The 23,189-nt window shown below is 50.5% G+C and overlaps 1 protein-coding gene across 2 annotated transcripts in view; it reads right to left on the bottom strand.

Annotated features, from left to right (window-relative positions):
- MAB21L3 (mab-21 like 3) overlaps positions 1–23,189 on the bottom strand; it is an 80,190-nt gene that overhangs the window by 14,234 nt on the left and 42,767 nt on the right. For both annotated transcript variants that reach the window (XM_063950570.1, XM_063950571.1), the window contains one exon: positions 5,303–5,594. In XM_063950570.1, the coding sequence (XP_063806640.1) occupies positions 5,303–5,594 (292 nt within the window). The remainder of the gene's footprint in view (positions 1–5,302; positions 5,595–23,189) is intronic.

The following is a 23,189-nucleotide window of genomic DNA, read 5'->3' as shown; positions in this document are numbered from 1 at the left end:
GAAAGGGGTGCTCTCTCCGTCTGCTGTATCTGAAAGGGGTAATCTCTCTGCTATATCTGAATGGGGCACTCTCTCTGTCTGCTGTATCTGAAAGGGGCGCTCTCTCTGTCTGCTGTATCTGAAAGGGGCGCTCTCTCTGTCTGCTGTATCTGAAAGGGGTGCTCTCTCTGTCTGCTGTATATGAAAGGGGTGCTCTCTCTGTCTGCTGTATCTGAAAGGGGTGTGCTCTCTCTGTCTGCTGTATATGAAAGGGGCGCTCTCTCTGTCTGCTGTATCTGAAAGGGGTGCTCTCTCTGTCTGCTGTATATGAAAGGGGCGCTCTCTCTGTCTGCTCTATATGAAAGGGGCGCTCTCTCTGTCTGCTGTATATGATAGAGGTGCTCTCTCTGTCTGCTGTATATGAAAGGGGTGCTCTCTCTGTCTGCTGTATATGAAAGGGGCCCTTTCTCTGTCCGCTGTATATGAAAGGGGCGCTCTCTCTGTCTGCTGTATATGAAAGGGGTGCTCTCTCTGTCTGCTGTATCTGAAAGGGGTGCTCTCTCTGTCTGCTGTATATGAAAGGGGCGCTTTCTCTGTCCGCTGTATATGAAAGGGGTGCTCTGTCTGCTGTATCTGAAAGGGGTGCTCTCTCCGTCTGCTGTATCTGAAAGGGGTAATCTCTCTGCTATATCTGAATGGGGCACTCTCTCTGTCTGCTGTATCTGAAAGGGGCGCTCTCTCTGTCTGCTGTATCTGAAAGGGGCGCTCTCTCTGTCTGCTGTATCTGAAAGGGGTGCTCTCTCTGTCTGCTGTATATGAAAGGGGTGCTCTCTCTGTCTGCTGTATCTGAAAGGGGTGTGCTCTCTCTGTCTGCTGTATATGAAAGGGGCGCTCTCTCTGTCTGCTGTATCTGAAAGGGGTGCTCTCTCTGTCGGCTGTATCTGAAAGGGGTGCTTTCTCTGTCTGCTGTATATGAAAGGGGCGCTCTCTCTGTCTGCTGTATCTGAAAGGGGTGCTCTCTCTGTCTGCTGTATCTGAAAGGGGCGCTCTGTCTGCTGTATCTGAAAGGGGTGCTCTCTCCGTCTGCTGTATCTGAAAGGGGTAATCTCTCTGCTGTATCTGAATGGGGCACTCTCTCTGTCTGCTGTATCTGAAAGGGGCGCTCTCTCTGTCTGCTGTATCTGAAAGGGGCGCTCTCTCTGTCTGCTGTATATGAAAGGGGCGCTCTCTCTGTCTGCTGTATCTGAAAGGGGTGCTCTCTCTGTCTGCTGTATCTGAAAGGGGCGCTCTGTCTGCTGTATCTGAAAGGGGTGCTCTCTCCGTCTGCTGTATCTGAAAGGCGTAATCTCTCTGCTGTATCTGAATGGGGCACTCTCTCTGTCTGCTGTATCTGAAAGGGGCGCTCTCTCTGTCTGCTGTATCTGAAAGGGGCGCTCTCTCTGTCTGCTGTATCTGAAAGGGGCGCTCTCTCTGTCTGCTGTATCTGAAAGGGGTGCTCTCTCTGTCTGCTGTATATGAAAGGGGCGCTCTCTCTGTCTGCTGTATCTGAAAGGGGTGCTCTCTCTGTCTGCTGTATCTGAAAGGGGCGCTCTGTCTGCTGTATCTGAAAGGGGTGCTCTCTCTGCTGTATCTGAATGGGGCACTCTCTCTGTCTGCTGTATCTGAAAGGGGTGCTCTCTCTGTCTGCTGTATCTGAAAGGGGTGCTCTCTCTGTCTCCTGTATCTGAAAGGGGCGCTCTCTCTGTCTCCTGTATCTGAAAGGGGCGCTCTCTGTCTGCTGTATCTGAAAGGGGTGCTCTCTCTGTCTGCTGTATCTGAAAGGGGCGCTCTGTCTGCTGTATCTGAAAGGGGTGCTCTCTCCGTCTGCTGTATATGAAAGGGACGCTCTCTCTGTCTGCTGTATATGAAAGGGGCGCTCTGTCTGCTGTATCTGAAAGGGGTGTGCTCTCTCTGTCTGCTGTATCTGAAAGGGGCGCTCTCTCTGTCTGCTGTATCTGAAAGCGGTGCACTCTCTGCTGTATCTGAAAGGGGTGCGCTCTCTATCTGCTGTATATGAAAAAGGGGTGCTCTCTCTGTCTGCTGTATCTGAAAGGGGTGCTCTCTATTTCTGCTGTATCTGAAAGGGGCGCTCTCTCTGTCTGCTGTATCTGAAAGGGGCGCTCTCTCTGTCTGCTGTATCTGAAAGGGGTGCTCTCTCTGGGCGGGATGTACTAATGTACATCGCCGCCCATCGCCGCCCTGCGCCACGATGCTGATCGCATATGTACTAACATATGCGATCAGCATTGCGGAGGACAGCTCTTCCGATAAGAGCTGTCCTCCGCGATGCGCAGCGGCAGCCTGACTTCCGGGATTCGGCCCCAGAAGTCAGTCTGCGCATGCGCGGGGTGACGGTGGCGGCCGCAGGGCATGCTGGGAGGGATCCGATCGGATCCCTCACACAGCGCCGCGGAGAGAAGCCCCATAGGCTTCTATGGATGTACGCCAGCTAAAGCTGGCGTACCCCGCCGCGGCGCTGACCTGGCGGCCGGGGCTTAGTACATCAGGAAATGCGGTAAACAGGGAGTTTACCGCATTTTCTGTTTAGTACATCCCGCCCTCTGTCTGCTGTATCTGAAAGGGGTGCTCTCTCTGTCTGCTGTATCTGAAAGGGACACTCTCTCTGTCTGCTGTATCTGAAAGGGGTGCGCTCTCTGTCTGCTGTATATGAAAAAGGGGTGCTCTCTCTGTCTGCTGTATCTGATAGGGGTGCTCTCTATTTTTGCTGTATCTGAAAGGGGTGATCTCTCTGTCTGCTGTATCTGAAAGGGGTGCTCTCTCTGTCTGCTGTATCTGAAAGGGACACTCTCTCTGTCTGCTGTATCTGAAAGGGGTGCGCTCTCTGTCTGCTGTATATGAAAAAGGGGTGCTCTCTCTGTCTGCTGTATCTGATAGGGGTGCTCTCTATTTTTGCTGTATCTGAAAGGGGTGATCTCTCTGTCTGCGGTATATGAAAGGGGTGCTCTCTCTGTCTGCTGTATCTGAAATGGACGCTCTCTCTGTCTGCTGTATCTGAAAGGGACGCTCTGTCTGCTGTATCTGAAAGGGACACTCTCTCTGTCTGCTGTATCTGAAAGGGGTGCGCTCTCTGTCTGCTGTATATGAAAAAGGGGTGCTCTCTCTGTCTGCTGTATCTGATAGGGGTGCTCTCTATTTTTGCTGTATCTGAAAGGGGTGATCTCTCTGTCTGCGGTATCTGAAAGGGGTGCTCTCTGTCTGCTGTATCTGAAAGGGACGCTCTCTCTGTCTGCTGTATCTGAAATGGACGCTCTCTCTGTCTGCGGTATCTGAAAGGGGCGCTCTCTCTGTCTGCGGTATCTGAAAGGGGAACTCTCTCTGTCTGCTGTATATCAAAAAGGGGTGCTCTCTCTGTCTGCTGTATCTTAAAAGGGTGATATGTCCGTCCATCCATTGGAGTGTAAAATTAAAATAATAAACGCTAAAAACAAAATGACTAAATATATAATTATACATTATTTTTTTTGCGCTGTACCTCAGTGTACTTTAACATTTTTATTTTATTTTCATAAGTACTGTGACACTGCTGGTCCGACCGCAGTATATTATTATTTCATACTCATACACCTATTGTGCAACACTGTTGGTAAAGGTCAACCGCAGTGTTCGATCACTGTTTCTGACTCCTACGTATATTGTGCGACACTGTTGGTGAAAGTAAACCACAGTTTTTGATTATTATTCTGTACTCATACACATATTTTGGCATCACTGTTAGTGAAGTTAAACCGCAGTGTTTGATTACTATTTCTGACTCCTACGTATATTGTGCGACACTGTTGGTGAAAGTAAACCACAGTGTTTGATTATTATTCTGTACTCATACACATATTTTGGCATCACAGTTGGTGAAGTTAAACCGCAGTGTTTGATTACTATTTCTGACTCATACTTGCAGTGTGCGACACTGAAGGTTGTAAAGTGTTTATACAAAGTGTGGTGTATGTGTTTGCATCGGACTGATGTATCAATTAGCAGCTGGGGCGTTTTAAAAGAGGAGGGGACCCGTGTGCAGACTCCGGGTGGGCCTCCTTCTCTCCACGGCGCCGTTGGCTCCCGCATGTCTGGCGTCTACTGTGCATGTGCAGGTCTCCAGGAACATGGTGCTCATCATGTTCCGGAAAAAAATTTGGTACTGTGCATGCGCGGTGGCCATTTTGGGTGTGATTTTTGATGTGGCTGCAGCACCCATCGCTAGACTCTGGACAGGTAAGCATTAAAACATCATGGGTGCAGTGTACTGCGCACATTGCACCCATGATAGAAACGCCAATTATTAGCATTTTAGCACCTGCAGGTCCCCATGATGTGCTGTGATGGCTGCCGGGTCTCCGCGCATGTGTGGTCAGCTAAAACTGCACTGCACAGCAGCCACTTCCGGGGAGGGTTCTGGGGGAACCATCTGCCGACCAGCTATGCGGTGTGTAGCCTATGGGCTACCGCCATCTGCAGGGGGCCAACTGGGGGGAGGGTTAATATCGGGAATGCTTTGCATTCCGGATATTGGTAAATCTGGCAGAATCTCATTCCCCATAGAAATCTACAGGGGGGTGGGGCTGCAGGCGGGAATGGAGGGATCGCGACAGGTATCGGGAATACCAGCTGCAATCCCACCTTCTTACATTCAGGTGTTACCTAATATTTGCGGCTTGCCCCCAAAAATGGGTGTTTTCAAGAAAATGGATGCAAATACACAGTGATAAACTGGCCCCTTAAAGAGAGTGAGTAGAGGCAAACATTGAAGTGGTTATAATACTAGGAGAGAACATCTTGCCCCAATAAACAGCAGAAGGATAGCGTGCAAATAATACAATATACATAGAAAATTAGGAGTCTGCTCAAAGACGTCTATGGAGGTAGCAGTCCGCAGACTCAAACAGCCTGACTATACGAGCTTGGGTAGGAACATCTAATCTCCCAGTGTATGGACCCCATTTCTTATCGATGCTTATGCAATTCTTGATAAATGGGTCCCAGTGTTTTTACGAAATAGGTGCGCGGCATGCCGGGTAAAACTGCGACGACGCAATCCAATGCCTGGGCCAAAGATGAACTGGTTGCTTCCTCTGTCTTGCAGATGACGGGACTGGTGTATGAGCTGCCGGGTTAGGAGGACATGAACTGAACCTGACAATACCATACTAATATATATAATATCCCTCCAGCAGAGAAAGAGAGAGAGAGAGAGAGAGAGAGAGAGAGAGAGAGAGAGAGAGAAAGAGAAGGAACAAAGCAGTAACAGTGGAGAGCAGAGAGGGCCACTTACCAGAGAGGTTACAAGACGGGATAGCTCGGTGAAGAAGTCCCTGGAAGACACTCAGCACACGTGCGGGTACAAGGTCTCCCTGGAAGTTGACATCACTCTCATGCCAGTGGGGGGAGCTTTTCTGGAACTGCTCAACTTCCAACCACTGGTGCCGTTTTTCTGGCTCTATAACAGGAGTCAGGAGCCGAACCCCACTTGGAGTGTAATAACGCCAACGTCGTGAGCTTTTCTGCCGAAATCCAGTCAGGCCACAGAGAGGAACGGTGACCAGAAGCTGAGAAGGAGCCAGAACCTGTGGAAAATATATACACACCTTAGCCACCACCACAAAGAATATCTGATCAGTCACTGCAACGGTACTCTCATCCTTCACCACAGTGGTTCTCTCATCTGTCACCACAACAGAACTCTCATCCTTCACCACAATGCTACTCCATTCTTCACCACAATGGTACTCTCATCTGTCACCACAACGGAACTCTCATCCTTCACCACAATGGTACTCTCATCCTTCACCACAGTGGTTCTCTCATCTGTCACCACAACAGAACTCTCATCCTTCACCACAATGCTACTCCATTCTTCACCACAATGGTACTCTCATCTGTCACCACAACGGAACTCTCATCCTTCACCACAATGGTACTCTCATCCTTCACCACAATGGTTCTCTCATCTGTCACCACAACGGAACTTTCATCCTTCACCACAATGCTACTCCATCCTTCACCACAGTGGTACTCTCATCTGTCACCACAACGGAACTTTCATCCTTCACCACAATGCTACTCCATCCTTCACCACAATGGTACTCTCATCTGTCACCACAACGGAACTTTCATCCTTCACCACAATGCTACTCCATCCTTCACCACAATGGTTCTCTCATCTGTCACCACAACAGAACTCTCATCCTTCACCACAATGCTACTCCATTCTTCACCACAATGGTACTCTCATCTGTCACCACAACGGAACTCTCATCCTTCACCACAATGGTACTCTCATCCTTCACCACAATGCTACTCCATCCTTCACCACAATGGTACTCTCATCTGTCACCACAACGGAACTTTCATCCTTCACCACAATGGTTCTCTCATCCTTCACCACAATGGTTCTCTCATCTGGCACCACAATGCAACTCTCATCCTTCACCACAATGCTACTCCATCCTTCACCACAATGGTTCTCTCATCCTTCACCACAGTGGTTCTCTCATCTGTCACCACAACAGAACTCTCATCCTTCACCACAATGCTACTCCATTCTTCACCACAATGCTACTCCATCCTTCACCACAATGGTACTCTCATCTGTCACCACAACGGAACTCTCATCCTTCACCACAATGCTACTCCATTCTTCACCACAATGCTACTCCATCCTTCACCACAATGGTACTCTCATCTGTCACCACAACAGAACTCTCATCCTTCACCACAATGCTACTCCATTCTTCACCACAATGCTACTCCATCCTTCACCACAATGGTACTCTCATCTGTCACCACAACAGAACTCTCATCCTTCACCACAATGCTACTCCATCCTTCACCACAATGGTTCTCTCATCTGTTACCACAACGGAACTCTCATCCTTTACCACTATGGTACTCTCATCCTTCACCACAATGGTTCTCTCATCTGGCACCACAACGCAACTCTCACCCTTCACCACAATGGTACTCTCATCCTTCACCACCAAGGTACTCTCATCCTTCACCACAATGGTACTCTCATCCTTCACCACAATGGTACTCTCATCTCTCATCACAATGGTACTCTCATCTCTCACCACAATGGAACTCTCATCCTTCACCACAATGGTACTCTCATCTGTCACCACAACGGAACTTTCATCCTTCACCACAATGGTTCTCTCATCCTTCACCACAATGGTTCTCTCATCTGGCACCACAATGCAACTCTCATCCTTCACCACAATGCTACTCCATCCTTCACCACAATGGTTCTCTCATCCTTCACCACAGTGGTTCTCTCATCTGTCACCACAACAGAACTCTCATCCTTCACCACAATGCTACTCCATTCTTCACCACAATGCTACTCCATCCTTCACCACAATGGTACTCTCATCTGTCACCACAACGGAACTCTCATCCTTCACCACAATGCTACTCCATTCTTCACCACAATGCTACTCCATCCTTCACCACAATGGTACTCTCATCTGTCACCACAACAGAACTCTCATCCTTCACCACAATGCTACTCCATTCTTCACCACAATGCTACTCCATCCTTCACCACAATGGTACTCTCATCTGTCACCACAACAGAACTCTCATCCTTCACCACAATGCTACTCCATCCTTCACCACAATGGTTCTCTCATCTGTTACCACAACGGAACTCTCATCCTTCACCACTATGGTACTCTCATCCTTCACCACAATGGTTCTCTCATCTGGCACCACAACGCAACTCTCACCCTTCACCACAATGGTACTCTCATCCTTCACCACCAAGGTACTCTCATCCTTCACCACAATGGTACTCTCATCCTTCACCACAATGGTACTCTCATCTCTCACCACAATGGTACTCTCATCTCTCACCACAATGGAACTCTCATCCTTCACCACAATGGTACTCTCATCTGTCACCTCAACGGAACTCTCATCCTTCACCACCAAGGTACTCTCATCCTTCACCACAATGGTACTCTCATCCTTCACTACAATGGTATTTTCATCCTTCACCACAATGGTTCTCTCATCAGCCACAGCAATGGTTCTCTCATCAGCCACCCCAATTGTACACTGATCATCCACCAGTATGGTTCTCTCATCAGCCAATATCAGCCACAACAATGGTTCTCATTAGCCACCACAATGGTTCTCTCATCAGCCACCGCAATGGTTCTCTCATCAGCCATCGCAATGATTCTCTCATCAGCCACCGCAATGGTTCTCTCATCAGCCACCACAATGGTTCTCTCATCAGCCACCGCAATGGTTCTCTCATCAGCCACCGCAATGGTTCTCTCATCAGCCATCGCAATGATTCTCTCATCGGCCACAGCAAAGGTTCTCTCATCAGCCACAGCAATAGTTCTCTCATCAACCACAGCAATGGTTCTCTCATCAGCCACAGCAATGGATCTCTCATCAGCCACAGCAATGGATCTCTCATCAGCCACAGCAATGGATCTCTCATCAGCCACCGCAATGGATCTCTCATCAGCCACAGCAATGGATCTCTCATCAGCCACAGCAATGGATCTCTCATCAGCCACCGCAATGGATCTCTCATCAGCCACAGCAATGGTTCTCTCATCAGCCATCGCAATGATTCTCTCATCAGCCACCGCAATGGTTCTCTCATCAGCCACCACAATGGTTCTCTCATCAGCCACCGCAATGGTTCTCTCATCAGCCACCGCAATAGTTCTCTCATCAGCCACAGCAATAGTTCTCTCATCAGCCACCGCAATAGTTCTCTCATCAGCCACAGCAATGGTTCTCTCATCAGCCACAGCAATGGATCTCTCATCAGCCACAGCAATGGATCTCTCATCAGCCACCGCAATGGTTCTCTCATCAGCCACAGCAATGGATCTCTCATCAGCCACAGCAATGGTTCTCTCATCAGCCACAGCAATGGTTCTCTCATCAGCCACAGCAATGGATCTCTCATCAGCCACAGCAATGGTTCTCTCATCAGCCACCGCAATGGATCTCTCATCAGCCACAGCAATTGATCTCTCATCAGCCACAGCAATGGATCTCTCATCAGCCACAGCAATGGATCTCTCATCAGCCACAGCAATGGATCTCTCATCAGCCACAGCAATGGATCTCTCATCAGCCACAGCAATAGTTCTCTCATCAGCCACAGCAATGGATCTCTCATCAGCCACAGCAATAGTTCTCTCATCAGCCACAGCAATGGATCTCTCATCAGCCACAGCAATGGATCTCTCATCAGCCACCGCAATTGATCTCTCATCAGCCACAGCAATAGTTCTCTCATCAGCCACAGCAATGGATCTCTCATCACCCACAGCAATAGTTCTCTCATCAGCCACCGCAATGGTTCTTTCATCAGCCACAGCAATGGTTCTCTCATCAGCCACAGCAATGGTTCTCTCATCAGCCACAGCAATGGATCTCTCATCAGCCACAGCAATGGTTCTTTCATCAGCCACAGCAATGGTTCTCTCATCAGCCACAGCAATGGATCTCTCATCAGCCACAGCAATGGTTCTTTCATCAGCCACAGCAATGGTTCTCTCATCAGCCACAGCAATGGTTCTCTCATCAGCCACAGCAATGGTGCTCTCATCAGCCACCACAATGGTTCTCTCATCAGCCACAGCAATGGTTCTCTCATCAGCCACCGCAATGGTTCTCTCATCAGCCACAGCAATGGATCTCTCATCAGCCACAGCAATGGTTCTCTCATCAGCCACAGCAATGGATCTCTCATCAGCCACAGCAATGGATCTCTCATCAGCCACAGCAATGGTTCTCTCATCAGCCACAGCAATAGTTCTCATCAGCCACCGCAATGGTTCTCTCATCAGCCACAGCAATGGTTCTCTCATCAGCCACAGCAATGGATCTCTCATCAGCCACAGCAATGGATCTCTCATCAGCCACAGCAATGGTTCTCTCATCAGCCACAGCAATGGATCTCTCATCAGCCACCGCAATGGATCTCTCATCAGCCACAGCAATGGATCTCTCATCAGCCACAGCAATAGTTCTCTCATCAGCCACAGCAATGGATCTCTCATCAGCCACAGCAATGGATCTCTCATCAGCCACAGCAATGGATCTCTCATCAGCCACAGCAATAGTTCTCTCATCAGCCACAGCAATGGATCTCTCATCAGCCACAGCAATGGTTCTCTCATCAGCCACAGCAATAGTTCTCATCAGCCACCGCAATGGTTCTCTCATCAGCCACAGCAATGGATCTCTCATCAGCCACAGCAATGGATCTCTCATCAGCCACCGCAATTGATCTCTCATCAGCCACAGCAATAGTTCTCTCATCAGCCACAGCAATGGTTCTTTCATCAGCCACAGCAATGGTTCTCTCATCAGCCACAGCAATGGTTCTTTCATCAGCCACAGCAATGGTTCTTTCATCAGCCACAGCAATGGTTCTCTCATCAGCCACAGCAATGGATCTCTCATCAGCCACAGCAATGGTTCTCTCATCAGCCACCGCAATGGTTCTCTCATCAGCCACCGCAATGGTTCTCTCATCAGCCACAGCAATGGATCTCTCATCAGCCACAGCAATGGTTCTCTCATCAGCCACAGCAATGGATCTCTCATCAGCCACAGCAATGGTTCTCTCATCAGCCACAGCAATGGATCTCTCATCAGCCACCGCAATGGTTCTCTCATCAGCCACAGCAATGGATCTCTCATCAGCCACCGCAATGGTTCTCTCATCAGCCACAGCAATGGTGCTCTCATCAGCCACCACAATGGTTCTCTCATCAGCCACAGCAATGGTTCTCTCATCAGCCACCGCAATGGTTCTCTCATCAGCCACAGCAATGGATCTCTCATCAGCCACAGCAATGGTTCTCTCATCAGCCACAGCAATGGATCTCTCATCAGCCACAGCAATGGATCTCTCATCAGCCACAGCAATGGTTCTCTCATCAGCCACAGCAATGGATCTCTCATCAGCCACAGCAATGGATCTCTCATCAGCCACAGCAATGGTTCTCTCATCAGCCACCGCAGTGGATCTCTCATCAGCCACAGCAATGGTTCTCTCATCAGCCACAGCAATGGTTCTCTCATCAGCCACAGCAATGGATCTCTCATCAGCCACCGCAATGGTTCTCTCATCAGCCACCGCAATGGTTCTCTCATCAGCCACAGCAATGGTTCTCTCATCAGCCACAGCAATGGATCTCTCATCAGCCACCGCAATGGATCTCTCATCAGCCACCGCAATGGATCTCTCATCAGCCACAGCAATGGTTCTCTCATCAGCCACAGCAATGGTTCTCTCATCAGCCACCGCAGTGGATCTCTCATCAGCCACAGCAATGGATCTCTCATCAGCCACAGCAATGGATCTCTCATCAGCCACAGCAATGGATCTCTCATCAGCCACAGCAATGGTTCTCTCATCAGCCACAGCAATGGTTCTCTCATCAGCCACAGCAATGGATCTCTCATCAGCCACAGCAATGGATCTCTCATCAGCCACAGCAATGGATCTCTCATCAGTCACAGCAATGGATCTCTCATCAGTCACAGCAATGGTACGGTCATAACACAACACAATCATTATTATTATTATGTATTATTTTTATGGCCTGACAGATTATCAGCAGTGCCTTACAAAGATTAAACATAATAGAATAAGAATTAAGATAATGATATAACTAAAGACAGGGTGGAGGGAGGAGGAATGGAGTATGGCGTGTGCTCTAATGTGACTGGAAAGGCAGCAAATCAGCTGGCAGAAGGGTGAGACTGAGATAGAGCAGAAGGAGATTGGGAAAGGCTGCAGTACTAAGGAGTTGGTGAGAAATAGGGCTGATAGGAATGAGTTGCAGTAGTCCAGGTGGGAAATAACAAGCGCATTGATTATAGTTTTTGTGGCTTCAAGGGTAAGGAAGTGTCTGATTCTACAGATAACGCTTTAGTGTGATGATTGTGACAGAGACTGGACGCTCATCAGCCACCGCAATGGTTCCCTTATTATGGAAGCAAAATGGATGTGAGCTCAAATCACTACACAACAGAATTGGGGGTAAGTACAAAGTAGAGATGAGCGCCTGAAATTTTTCGGGTTTTGTGTTTTGGTTTTGGGTTCGGTTCCGCGGCCGTGTTTTGGGTTCGAACGCGTTTTGGCAAAACCTCACCGAATTTTTTTTGTCGGATTCGGGTGTGTTTTGGATTCGGGTGTTTTTTTCAAAAAACACTAAAAAACAGCTTAAATCATAGAATTTGGGGGTCATTTTGATCCCAAAGTATTATTAACCTCAAAAACCATAATTTACACTCATTTTCAGTCTATTCTGAATACCTCACACCTCACAATATTATTTTTAGTCCTAAAATTTGCACCGAGGTCGCTGTGTGAGTAAGATAAGCGACCCTAGTGGCCGACACAAACACCGGGCCCATCTAGGAGTGGCACTGCAGTGTCACGCAGGATGTCCCTTCCAAAAAACCCTCCCCAAACAGCACATGACGCAAAGAAAAAAAGAGGCGCAATGAGGTAGCTGTGTGAGTAAGATTAGCGACCCTAGTGGCCGACACAAACACCGGGCCCATCTAGGAGTGGCACTGCAGTGTCACGCAGGATGGCCCTTCCAAAAAACCCTCCCCAAACAGCACATGACGCAAAGAAAAAAAGAGGCGCAATGAGGTAGCTGTGTGAGTAAGATTAGCGACCCTAGTGGCCGACACAAACACCGGGCCCATCTAGGAGTGGCACTGCAGTGTCACGCAGGATGTCCCTTCCAAAAAACCCTCCCCAAACAGCACATGACGCAAAGAAAAAAAGAGGCGCAATGAGGTAGCTGTGTGAGTAAGATTGGCGACCCTAGTGGCCGACACAAACACCGGGCCCATCTAGGAGTGGCACTGCAGTGTCACGCAGGATGTCCCTTCCAAAAAACCCTCCCCAAACAGCACATGACGCAAAGAAAAAAAGAGGCGCAATGAGGTAGCTGACTGTGTGAGTAAGATTAGCGACCCTAGTGGCCGACACAAACACCGGGCCCATCTAGGAGTGGCACTGCAGTGTCACGCAGGATGTCCCTTCCAAAAAACCCTCCCCAATCAGCACATGATGCAAAGAAAAAGAAAAGAAAAAAGAGGTGCAAGATGGAATTGTCCTTGGGCCCTCCCACCCACCCTTATGTTGTATAAACAGGACATGCACACTTTAACCAACCCATCATTTCAGTGACAGGGTCTGCCACACGACTGTGACTGATATGACGGGTTGGTTTGGACCCCCCCCAAAAAAGAAGCAATTAATCTCTCCTTGCACAAACTGGCTCTACAGAGGCAAGATGTCCACCTCATCTTCACCCTCCGATATATCACCGTGTACATCCCCCTCCTCACAGATTATCAATTCGTCCCCACTGGAATCCACCATCTCAGCTCCCTGTGTACTTTGTGGAGGCAATTGCTGCTGGTCAATGTCTCCGCGGAGGAATTGATTATAATTCATTTTAATGAACATCATCTTCTCCACATTTTCTGGATGTAACCTCGTACGCCGATTGCTGACAAGGTGAGCGGCGGCACTAAACACTCTTTCGGAGTACACACTTGTGGGAGGGCAACTTAGGTAGAATAAAGCCAGTTTGTGCAAGGGCCTCCAAATTGCCTCTTTTTCCTGCCAGTATAAGTACGGACTGTGTGACGTGCCTACTTGGATGCGGTCACTCATATAATCCTCCACCATTCTATCAATGTTGAGAGAATCATATGCAGTGACAGTAGACGACATGTCCGTAATCGTTGTCAGGTCCTTCAGTCCGGACCAGATGTCAGCATCAGCAGTCGCTCCAGACTGCCCTGCATCACCGCCAGCGGGTGGGCTCAGAATTCTGAGCCTTTTCCTCGCACCCCCAGTTGCGGGAGAATGTGAAGGAGGAGATGTTGACAGGTCGCGTTCCGCTTGACTTGACAATTTTGTCACCAGCAGGTCTTTCAACCCCAGCAGACTTGTGTCTGCCGGAAAGAGAGATCCAAGGTAGGCTTTAAATCTAGGATCGAGCACGGTGGCCAAAATGTAGTGCTCTGATTTCAACAGATTGACCACCCGTGAATCCTTGTTAAGCGAATTAAGGGCTGCATCCACAAGTCCCACATGCCTAGCGGAATCGCTCCCTTTTAGCTCCTTCTTCAATGCCTCCAGCTTCTTCTGCAAAAGCCTGATGAGGGGAATGACCTGACTCAGGCTGGCAGTGTCTGAACTGACTTCACGTGTGGCAAGTTCAAAGGGCATCAGAACCTTGCACAACGTTGAAATCATTCTCCACTGCACTTGAGACAGGTGCATTCCACCTCCTATATCGTGCTCAATTGTATAGGCTTGAATGGCCTTTTGCTGCTCCTCCAACCTCTGAAGCATATAGAGGGTTGAATTCCACCTCGTTACCACTTCTTGCTTCAGATGATGGCAGGGCAGGTTCAGTAGTTTTTGGTGGTGCTCCAGTCTTCTGTACGTGGTGCCTGTACGCCGAAAGTGTCCCGCAATTTTTCTGGCCACTGACAGTATCTCTTGCACGCCCCTGTCGTTTTTTAAAAAATTCTGCACCACCAAATTCAAGGTATGTGCAAAACATGGGACGTGCTGGAATTTGCCCATATTTAATGCACACACAATATTGCTGGCGTTGTCCGATGCCACAAATCCACAGGAGAGTCCAATTGGGGTAAGCCATTCCGCGATGATCTTCCTCAGTTGCCGTAAGAGGTTTTCAGCTGTGTGCGTATTCTGGAAAGCGGTGATACAAAGCGTAGCCTGCCTAGGAAAGAGTTGGCGTTTGCGAGATGCTGCTACTGGTGCCGCCGCTGCTGTTCTTGCGGCGGGAGTCCATACACTGGTGAGTCTTTTTCTGACGTCCGTGTACATTCTCGGTATCGCCTGCCTAGAGAAGTGGAACCTAGATGGTATTTGGTAACGGGGGCACACTGCCTCAATAAATTGTCTAGTTCCCTGTGAACTAACAGCGGATACCGGACGCACGTCTAACACCAACATAGTTGTCAAGGCCTCAGTTATCCGCTTTGCAGTAGGATGACTGCTGTGATATTTCATCTTCCTCGCAAAGGACTGTTGAACAGTCAATTGCTTACTGGAAGTAGTACAAGTGGGCTTACGACTTCCCCTCTGGGATGACCATCGACTCCCAGCGGCAACAACAGCAGCGCCAGCAGCAGTAGGCGTTACACGCAAGGATGCATCGGAGGAATCCCAGGCAGGAGAGGACTCGTCAGAATTGCCAGTGACATGGCCTGCAGGACTATTGGCATTCCTGGGGAAGGAGGAAATTGACACTGAGGGAGTTGGTGGGGTGGTTTGCGTGAGCTTGGTTACAAGAGGAAGGGATTTACTGGTCAGTGGACTGCTTCCGCTGTCACCCAAAGTTTTTGAACTTGTCACTGACTTATTATGAATGCGCTGCAGGTGACGTATAAGGGAGGATGTTCCGAGGTGGTTAACGTCCTTACCCCTACTTATTACAGCTTGACAAAGGGAACACACGGCTTGACACCTGTTGTCCGCATTTCTGGTGAAATACCTCCACACCGAAGAGCTGATTTTTTTGGTATTTTCACCTGGCATGTCAACGGCCATATTCCTCCCACGGACAACAGGTGTCTCCCCGGGTGCCTGACTTAAACAAACCACCTCACCATCAGAATCCTCCTGGTCAATTTCCTCCCCAGCGCCAGCAACACCCATATCCTCCTCATCCTGGTGTACTTCAACACTGACATCTTCAATCTGACTATCAGGAACTGGACTGCGGGTGCTCCTTCCAGCACTTGCAGGGGGCGTGCAAATGGTGGAAGGCGCATGCTCTTCACGTCCAGTGTTGGGAAGGTCAGGCATCGCAACCGACACAATTGGACTCTCCTTGTGGATTTGGGATTTCGAAGAATGCACAGTTCTTTGCTGTGCTGCTTTTGCCAGCTTGAGTCTTTTCATTTTTCTAGCGAGAGGCTGAGTGCTTCCATCCTCATGTGAAGCTGAACCACTAGCCATGAACATAGGCCAGGGCCTCAGCCGTTCCTTGCCACTCCGTGTGGTAAATGGCATATTGGCAAGTTTACGCTTCTCCTCCGACAATTTTATTTTAGGTTTTGGAGTCCTTTTTTTACTGATATTTGGCGTTTTGGATTTGACATGCTCTGTACTATGACATTGGGCATCGGCCTTGGCAGACGACGTTGCTGGCATTTCATCGTCTCGGCCATGACTAGTGGCAGCAGCTTCAGCACGAGGTGGAAGTGGATCTTGATCTTTCCCTAATTTTGGAACCTCAACATTTTTGTTCTCCATATTTTAATAGGCACAACTAAAAGGCACCTCAGGTAAACAATGGAGATGGATGGATTGGATACTAGTATACAATTATGGACGGGCTGCCGAGTGCCGACACAGAGGTAGCCACAGCCGTGAACTACCGCACTGTACTGTGTCTGCTGCTAATATATAGACTGGTTGATAAAGAGATAGTATACTCGTAACTAGTATGTATGTATAAAGAAAGAAAAAAAAACCACGGTTAGGTGGTATATACAATTATGGACGGGCTGCCGAGTGCCGACACAGAGGTAGCCACAGCCGTGAACTACCGCACTGTACTGTGTCTGCTGCTAATATATAGACTGGTTGATAAAGAGATAGTATACTCGTAACTAGTATGTGTCATGACTAAGGTTTTTGTGAACCCGGTGCTAGCGAAGTCTGCGCGGGCGACTGGAGGACTACACGAATACCACCACTGACCTGGTTTTGGAAGTGTTGTGGACTCGGGGTCTCTTCCGGTGACTGGGAAGAGGAACCGCGGCAGAGATGGCCGAATCCAAGTTCTCCTCATGCAGGATGAGGTCGGCAGACAGGAAGCACGTGTGGGCGCTGAAGGTCTCCTGAAAGACAGAACTGGAAAGGCGCTGATGAATCAGTGAAGAATAACAGGTACAACTGTGCTAAAGGGCACGGGGTGCTTGGGGACACTGAGGTGCTTGGAGACACTGAGGTGCTTGGAGACACTGAGGTGCTTGGAGACACTGAGGTGCTTGGAGACACTGAGGTACTTGGAGACACTGAGGTACTTGGAGACACTGAGGTACGTAGAGGCACTGAGGTACGTAGAGGCACTGAGGTGCGTAGAGGCACTGAGGTGCGTAGAGGCACTGAGGTGCGTAGAGGCACTGAGGTGCGTAGAGGCACTGAGGTGCGTAGAGACACTGGGGTGCGTAGAGACACTGGAGTGCGTAGAGACACTGGGGTGCTGAGGCACGGAGGTGCTGGAAGCACGGAGGTACTGAGGCACGGAGGTGCTGAGGCACGGAGGCACGGAGGTGCTGAGGCACGGAGGTGCTGAGGCACGGAGATGCTGGAAGCACGGAGGCACGGAGGTGCTGGAAGCACGGAGGTACTGAGGCACGGAGGTGCTGAGGCACGGAGATGCTGAGTCACGGAGGTGCTGGAAGCACGGAGGCACGGAGGTGCTGGAAGCACGGAGGTACTGAGGCACGGAGGCACGGAGGTCCTGAGGCACGGAGGTACTGAGGTGCTGAGGCACGGAGATGCTGAGTCACGGAGGTGCTGGAAGCACGGAGGCACGGAGGTGCTGGAAGCACGGAGGTACTGAGGCACGGAGGCACGGAGGTCCTGAGGCACGGAGGTACTGAGGTGCTGAGGCACGGAGATGCTGAGTCACGGAGGTGCTGGAAGCACGGAGGCACGGAGGTGCTGGAAGCACGGAGGTACTGAGGCACTGGAAGCACGGAGGTGTTGGAAGCACGGAGGTACTGAGGTGTTGGAAGCACGGAAGTACTGAGCTCTGGAGATCCCAACTACAACAGTAGTAAAACTGAAACACGACAGCTGTGGTTTTCAGTGGAGAACATGGAATTCAGTACTGTGCCTTTAAGACGAAACATTGCAGCTGTGCCTTTACATTGAGACTCAGGGAAATGGTGAAATCAAATGGCAACACACAAGTAACCATACAGGAACAAGGGAACAGAGTTTCCACAGGAACTTAGGTACAATGGTTACCTTAAGGGAGCTCAGCATAAAGACTCTCACAAGGCTGTATGTGACACGAGGAAATGGCCCAGATTCCAACTCAGCCTCCTGATTTATACTTCCTGGTCCTTGATGATTGGTGGGCAGGATTAGGTGATGTCACTGTCATGTGACTACTCTAGCCAAGGCTGTGATGTAGAATGAGGCCTAGCAGGCCAAGAGAACACTGAAGCCTGGACTTCTGCAAAACACAGGATGCTTGCTTTTAGATTACTGAATTCAGCCTCACACAGGAGATCACCACAGGTGGAGCTGATTACCTCTCAGGCAGAGAACTCAGGAAACTCAGTGCTGACAAGCTGTTTAACTCCGTGAGTGAAAAGACACAGGATCCAGGACAGAAAGCAGGGGTAAGTCACCAAATATGAGAATTACAGTCAGGATTGTGACAGTATCCCCCTCTTCGAGGGTGGACTCCGGACACCCATCCAATCTTAGGGGAACTTGAGAAATTCATACAGAAGAATTTAGGACCTTTGTTGATGCCTCTTCTTCTTATGGGAACGTTTGGTTTTGACCAAGGACCGCGGGATCTCCTGTAAAGAAAAACCTTCCTTAGAAAACATGGGGGCTCCCAAGAAAGGAGTAGCATCATAGACTGGATCAAATTCAGAGTCTGAGTCCAAGTCTAATGGAAGATATGAATCTCCCATAGATACACAGTTTGCAGATGAAAATGAGGTGCACTGGAGATTTAAATTCTCTGGGCTAGGAGAGACTCCAACATGAGCAATTTTAATGGTCGGATTCTTACTGAAGGAGATTCTTAGATTATCCCTGGGAGGACAGCACAAACTTCCTTCTGCATTCCCTTTAGAGCCTGATTTCTTTACCGAGTCAGATTCCATAGGTTTAGGACCAAATTCTTTAACCACAGCATTACTAAAATTCTGTAAGTCATGGAACACAGGATCATTACTCTCAAAAAGCATGTTGGCCCACTCCAAAGCTCTTCCTCTGAATGCCAGGAACAGATATCGAGTAACGTTGGAAGGAGTTACTGCACCTGAAGGATCAGACTCCATCCGAGACAGAAATTGTTCAACCAAAGCGGCATATTGCAGTAAATCTCCATCGAAGTAAATAGGTGGTAAACCATCAGACGAAAGCTTAGAGGCTGAAACTGGAGAAATCTTTGACTGGACGAGTAGGACTGGATTGGATCCGGGGATGCTTGAATTGGCTGGAACCAAAGGAGACTGACCAGGCTGGTCCTGGAGTAACACTGGACCGGCTGGAACCGGAACGAACTGACCAGGCGGAGCCTGGAGTATTGCTGGACCGGCTGGAACCGGAACGGACTGGCCAAGCTGGGCCTGGAGTATTGCTGGACCGGCTGGAACCGGGACGGACTGACCAGGCTGGGCCTGGAGTATTGCTGGACCGGCTGGAACCGGGACGGACTGAGTCCTTTCTTCACGGGGCTGAACCAAGGCAGGAGCCCCCACTTCACGGGGCTGGGCTGAGGCAAGAGCCCCCACTTCAAGGGGCTGGGCTGAGGCAAGAGCCCCCACTTCAAGGGGCTGGGCTGAGGCAAGAGCCCCCACTTCAAGGGGCTGGGCTGAGGCAAGAGCCCCCACTTCAAGGGGCTGGGCTGAGGCAAGAGCCCTCTCTTCACGGGGCTGGTCTGCGCTCTGAAGGCTCTCTGGCTGGGCAGCGCTCTGAAGGCTCTCTGGCTGGGCAGCGCTCTGAAGGCTCTCTGGCTGGGCAGCGCTCTGAAGGCTCTCTGGCTGGGCAGCACTCTGTAGACCCTCTGGCTGGGCAGCACTCTGTAGACCCTCTGGCTGGGCAGCACTCTGTAGACCCTCTGGCTCTGGACCCTCGGATCCCCTTCCTGGGGCTGTACCCTCGGAACCCCCTCCTGGGGCTGGACCCTCTGAAGAACCCCCTCCTGGGGCTGTGCCCTCTGAAGAACCCCCTCCTGGGGCTGGACGCTCTGAACCCCTCACTGGGGCTGGACGCTCTGAACCCCTCACTGGGGCTGGACGCTCTGAACCCCTCACTGGGGCTGGACACTCTGAAGAACCCCTTCTTGGGGCTGGACACTCTGAAGAACCCCTTCTTGGGGCTGGACACTCTGAAGACGCCCCCCCTGGGGCTGAAGACACGGACGCCCCCCCTGGGGCTGGACACTCTGAAGACGCCCCTCCTGGGGCTAGACACTTTGAAGACGCCCCTCCTGGGGCTGGACACTTTGAAGACGCCCCTCCTGGGGCTAGACACTCTGAAGACGCCCCTCCTGGGGCTGGACACTCTGAAGACGCCCCTCCTGGGGCTGGACACTTTGAAGACGCCCCTCCTGGGGCTGGACACTCTGAAGACGCCCCTCCTGGGGCTGGACACTCTGAAGACGCCCCTCCTGGGGCTGGACACTCTGAAGACGCCCCTCCTGGGGCTGGACACTCTGAAGATGCCCCTCCTGGGGCTGGACACTCTGAAGACGCCCCTCCTGGGGCTGGACACTCTGAAGACGCCCCTCCTGGGGCTGGACACTCTGAAGACGCCCCTCCTGGGGCTGGACACTCTGAAGACGCCCCTCCTGGGGCTGAAGACACGGACGCCCCCCCTGGGGCTGGACACTCTGACTCCTCTGTGACTCTAAATGGCTTGAATATTCTTCTCTGGACACCCAACTTGGGATAAGGTCTTTTAATCACCGGACCCCAGTCATAAATTTGAGTCTCTTTCCGAGTAGCCATCTTGATACCCCCGTCAGCAGTAGCAGGATCGGCTACTGTGGATGACTTGTAGACATGAGCACTGTGATACTGCGATTTGTCACCATTCCCTGGCTTGCGAAGAATGCAGTCTTTAACAAAATGACCAGAATTTCCACAGTAAAGACAGAGATGTAGCTCCTTACGCCGCTGACGTTCAGCTTCAGAGAGCTTGGGCCGTGGATAGCTCTGATGAAAAACTTTCCCTTGCGCAGAGGAAGAGACTCTATTAACTGGATGGGACAAAACAGGGTCAACAACGTTGGTAGTATTCCTGAGGAGATCAGGCATCACAGAGAGAATACTAGGCAAAAGTTCTTGTAACTGTAATAACATCTGGTAGAATATCTGCAGTAGGTCAGGAGTCTTAGAGCAGAAGGTCAGAGAATCTCTGGAGAAAGAATTCCGCTGCAGACACTGTGCCAATTGATGCTGAGTCGACTCCAGACCTTCCAAGCGTCCTGCAATTTTGCTTAGGAGGTCATGCGTCAGACTAACACTTTCGGCCGGGTCCATGGGGCCATTTCCTACTGTCATGACTAAGGTTTTTGTGAACCCGGTGCTAGCGAAGTCTGCGCGGGCGACTGGAGGACTACACGAATACCACCACTGACCTGGTTTTGGAAGTGTTGTGGACTCGGGGTCTCTTCCGGTGACTGGGAAGAGGAACCGCGGCAGAGATGGCCGAATCCAAGTTCTCCTCATGCAGGATGAGGTCGGCAGACAGGAAGCACGTGTGGGCGCTGAAGGTCTCCTGAAAGACAGAACTGGAAAGGCGCTGATGAATCAGTGAAGAATAACAGGTACAACTGTGCTAAAGGGCACGGGGTGCTTGGGGACACTGAGGTGCTTGGAGACACTGAGGTGCTTGGAGACACTGAGGTGCTTGGAGACACTGAGGTGCTTGGAGACACTGAGGTACTTGGAGACACTGAGGTACTTGGAGACACTGAGGTACGTAGAGGCACTGAGGTACGTAGAGGCACTGAGGTGCGTAGAGGCACTGAGGTGCGTAGAGGCACTGAGGTGCGTAGAGGCACTGAGGTGCGTAGAGGCACTGAGGTGCGTAGAGACACTGGGGTGCGTAGAGACACTGGAGTGCGTAGAGACACTGGGGTGCTGAGGCACGGAGGTGCTGGAAGCACGGAGGTACTGAGGCACGGAGGTGCTGAGGCACGGAGGCACGGAGGTGCTGAGGCACGGAGGTGCTGAGGCACGGAGATGCTGGAAGCACGGAGGCACGGAGGTGCTGGAAGCACGGAGGTACTGAGGCACGGAGGTGCTGAGGCACGGAGATGCTGAGTCACGGAGGTGCTGGAAGCACGGAGGCACGGAGGTGCTGGAAGCACGGAGGTACTGAGGCACGGAGGCACGGAGGTCCTGAGGCACGGAGGTACTGAGGTGCTGAGGCACGGAGATGCTGAGTCACGGAGGTGCTGGAAGCACGGAGGCACGGAGGTGCTGGAAGCACGGAGGTACTGAGGCACGGAGGCACGGAGGTCCTGAGGCACGGAGGTACTGAGGTGCTGAGGCACGGAGATGCTGAGTCACGGAGGTGCTGGAAGCACGGAGGCACGGAGGTGCTGGAAGCACGGAGGTACTGAGGCACTGGAAGCACGGAGGTGTTGGAAGCACGGAGGTACTGAGGTGTTGGAAGCACGGAAGTACTGAGCTCTGGAGATCCCAACTACAACAGTAGTAAAACTGAAACACGACAGCTGTGGTTTTCAGTGGAGAACATGGAATTCAGTACTGTGCCTTTAAGACGAAACATTGCAGCTGTGCCTTTACATTGAGACTCAGGGAAATGGTGAAATCAAATGGCAACACACAAGTAACCATACAGGAACAAGGGAACAGAGTTTCCACAGGAACTTAGGTACAATGGTTACCTTAAGGGAGCTCAGCATAAAGACTCTCACAAGGCTGTATGTGACACGAGGAAATGGCCCAGATTCCAACTCAGCCTCCTGATTTATACTTCCTGGTCCTTGATGATTGGTGGGCAGGATTAGGTGATGTCACTGTCATGTGACTACTCTAGCCAAGGCTGTGATGTAGAATGAGGCCTAGCAGGCCAAGAGAACACTGAAGCCTGGACTTCTGCAAAACACAGGATGCTTGCTTTTAGATTACTGAATTCAGCCTCACACAGGAGATCACCACAGGTGGAGCTGATTACCTCTCAGGCAGAGAACTCAGGAAACTCAGTGCTGACAAGCTGTTTAACTCCGTGAGTGAAAAGACACAGGATCCAGGACAGAAAGCAGGGGTAAGTCACCAAATATGAGAATTACAGTCAGGATTGTGACAGTATGTATGTATAAAGAAAGAAAAAAAAACCACGGTTAGGTGGTATATACAATTAT

This window comes from Pseudophryne corroboree, chromosome 2 (genome assembly GCF_028390025.1).
Source record: "Pseudophryne corroboree isolate aPseCor3 chromosome 2, aPseCor3.hap2, whole genome shotgun sequence".
NCBI classification, from domain to species: Eukaryota; Metazoa; Chordata; class Amphibia; order Anura; family Myobatrachidae; genus Pseudophryne; species Pseudophryne corroboree.
This window is presented reverse-complemented; position numbering and strand designations above follow the sequence as displayed.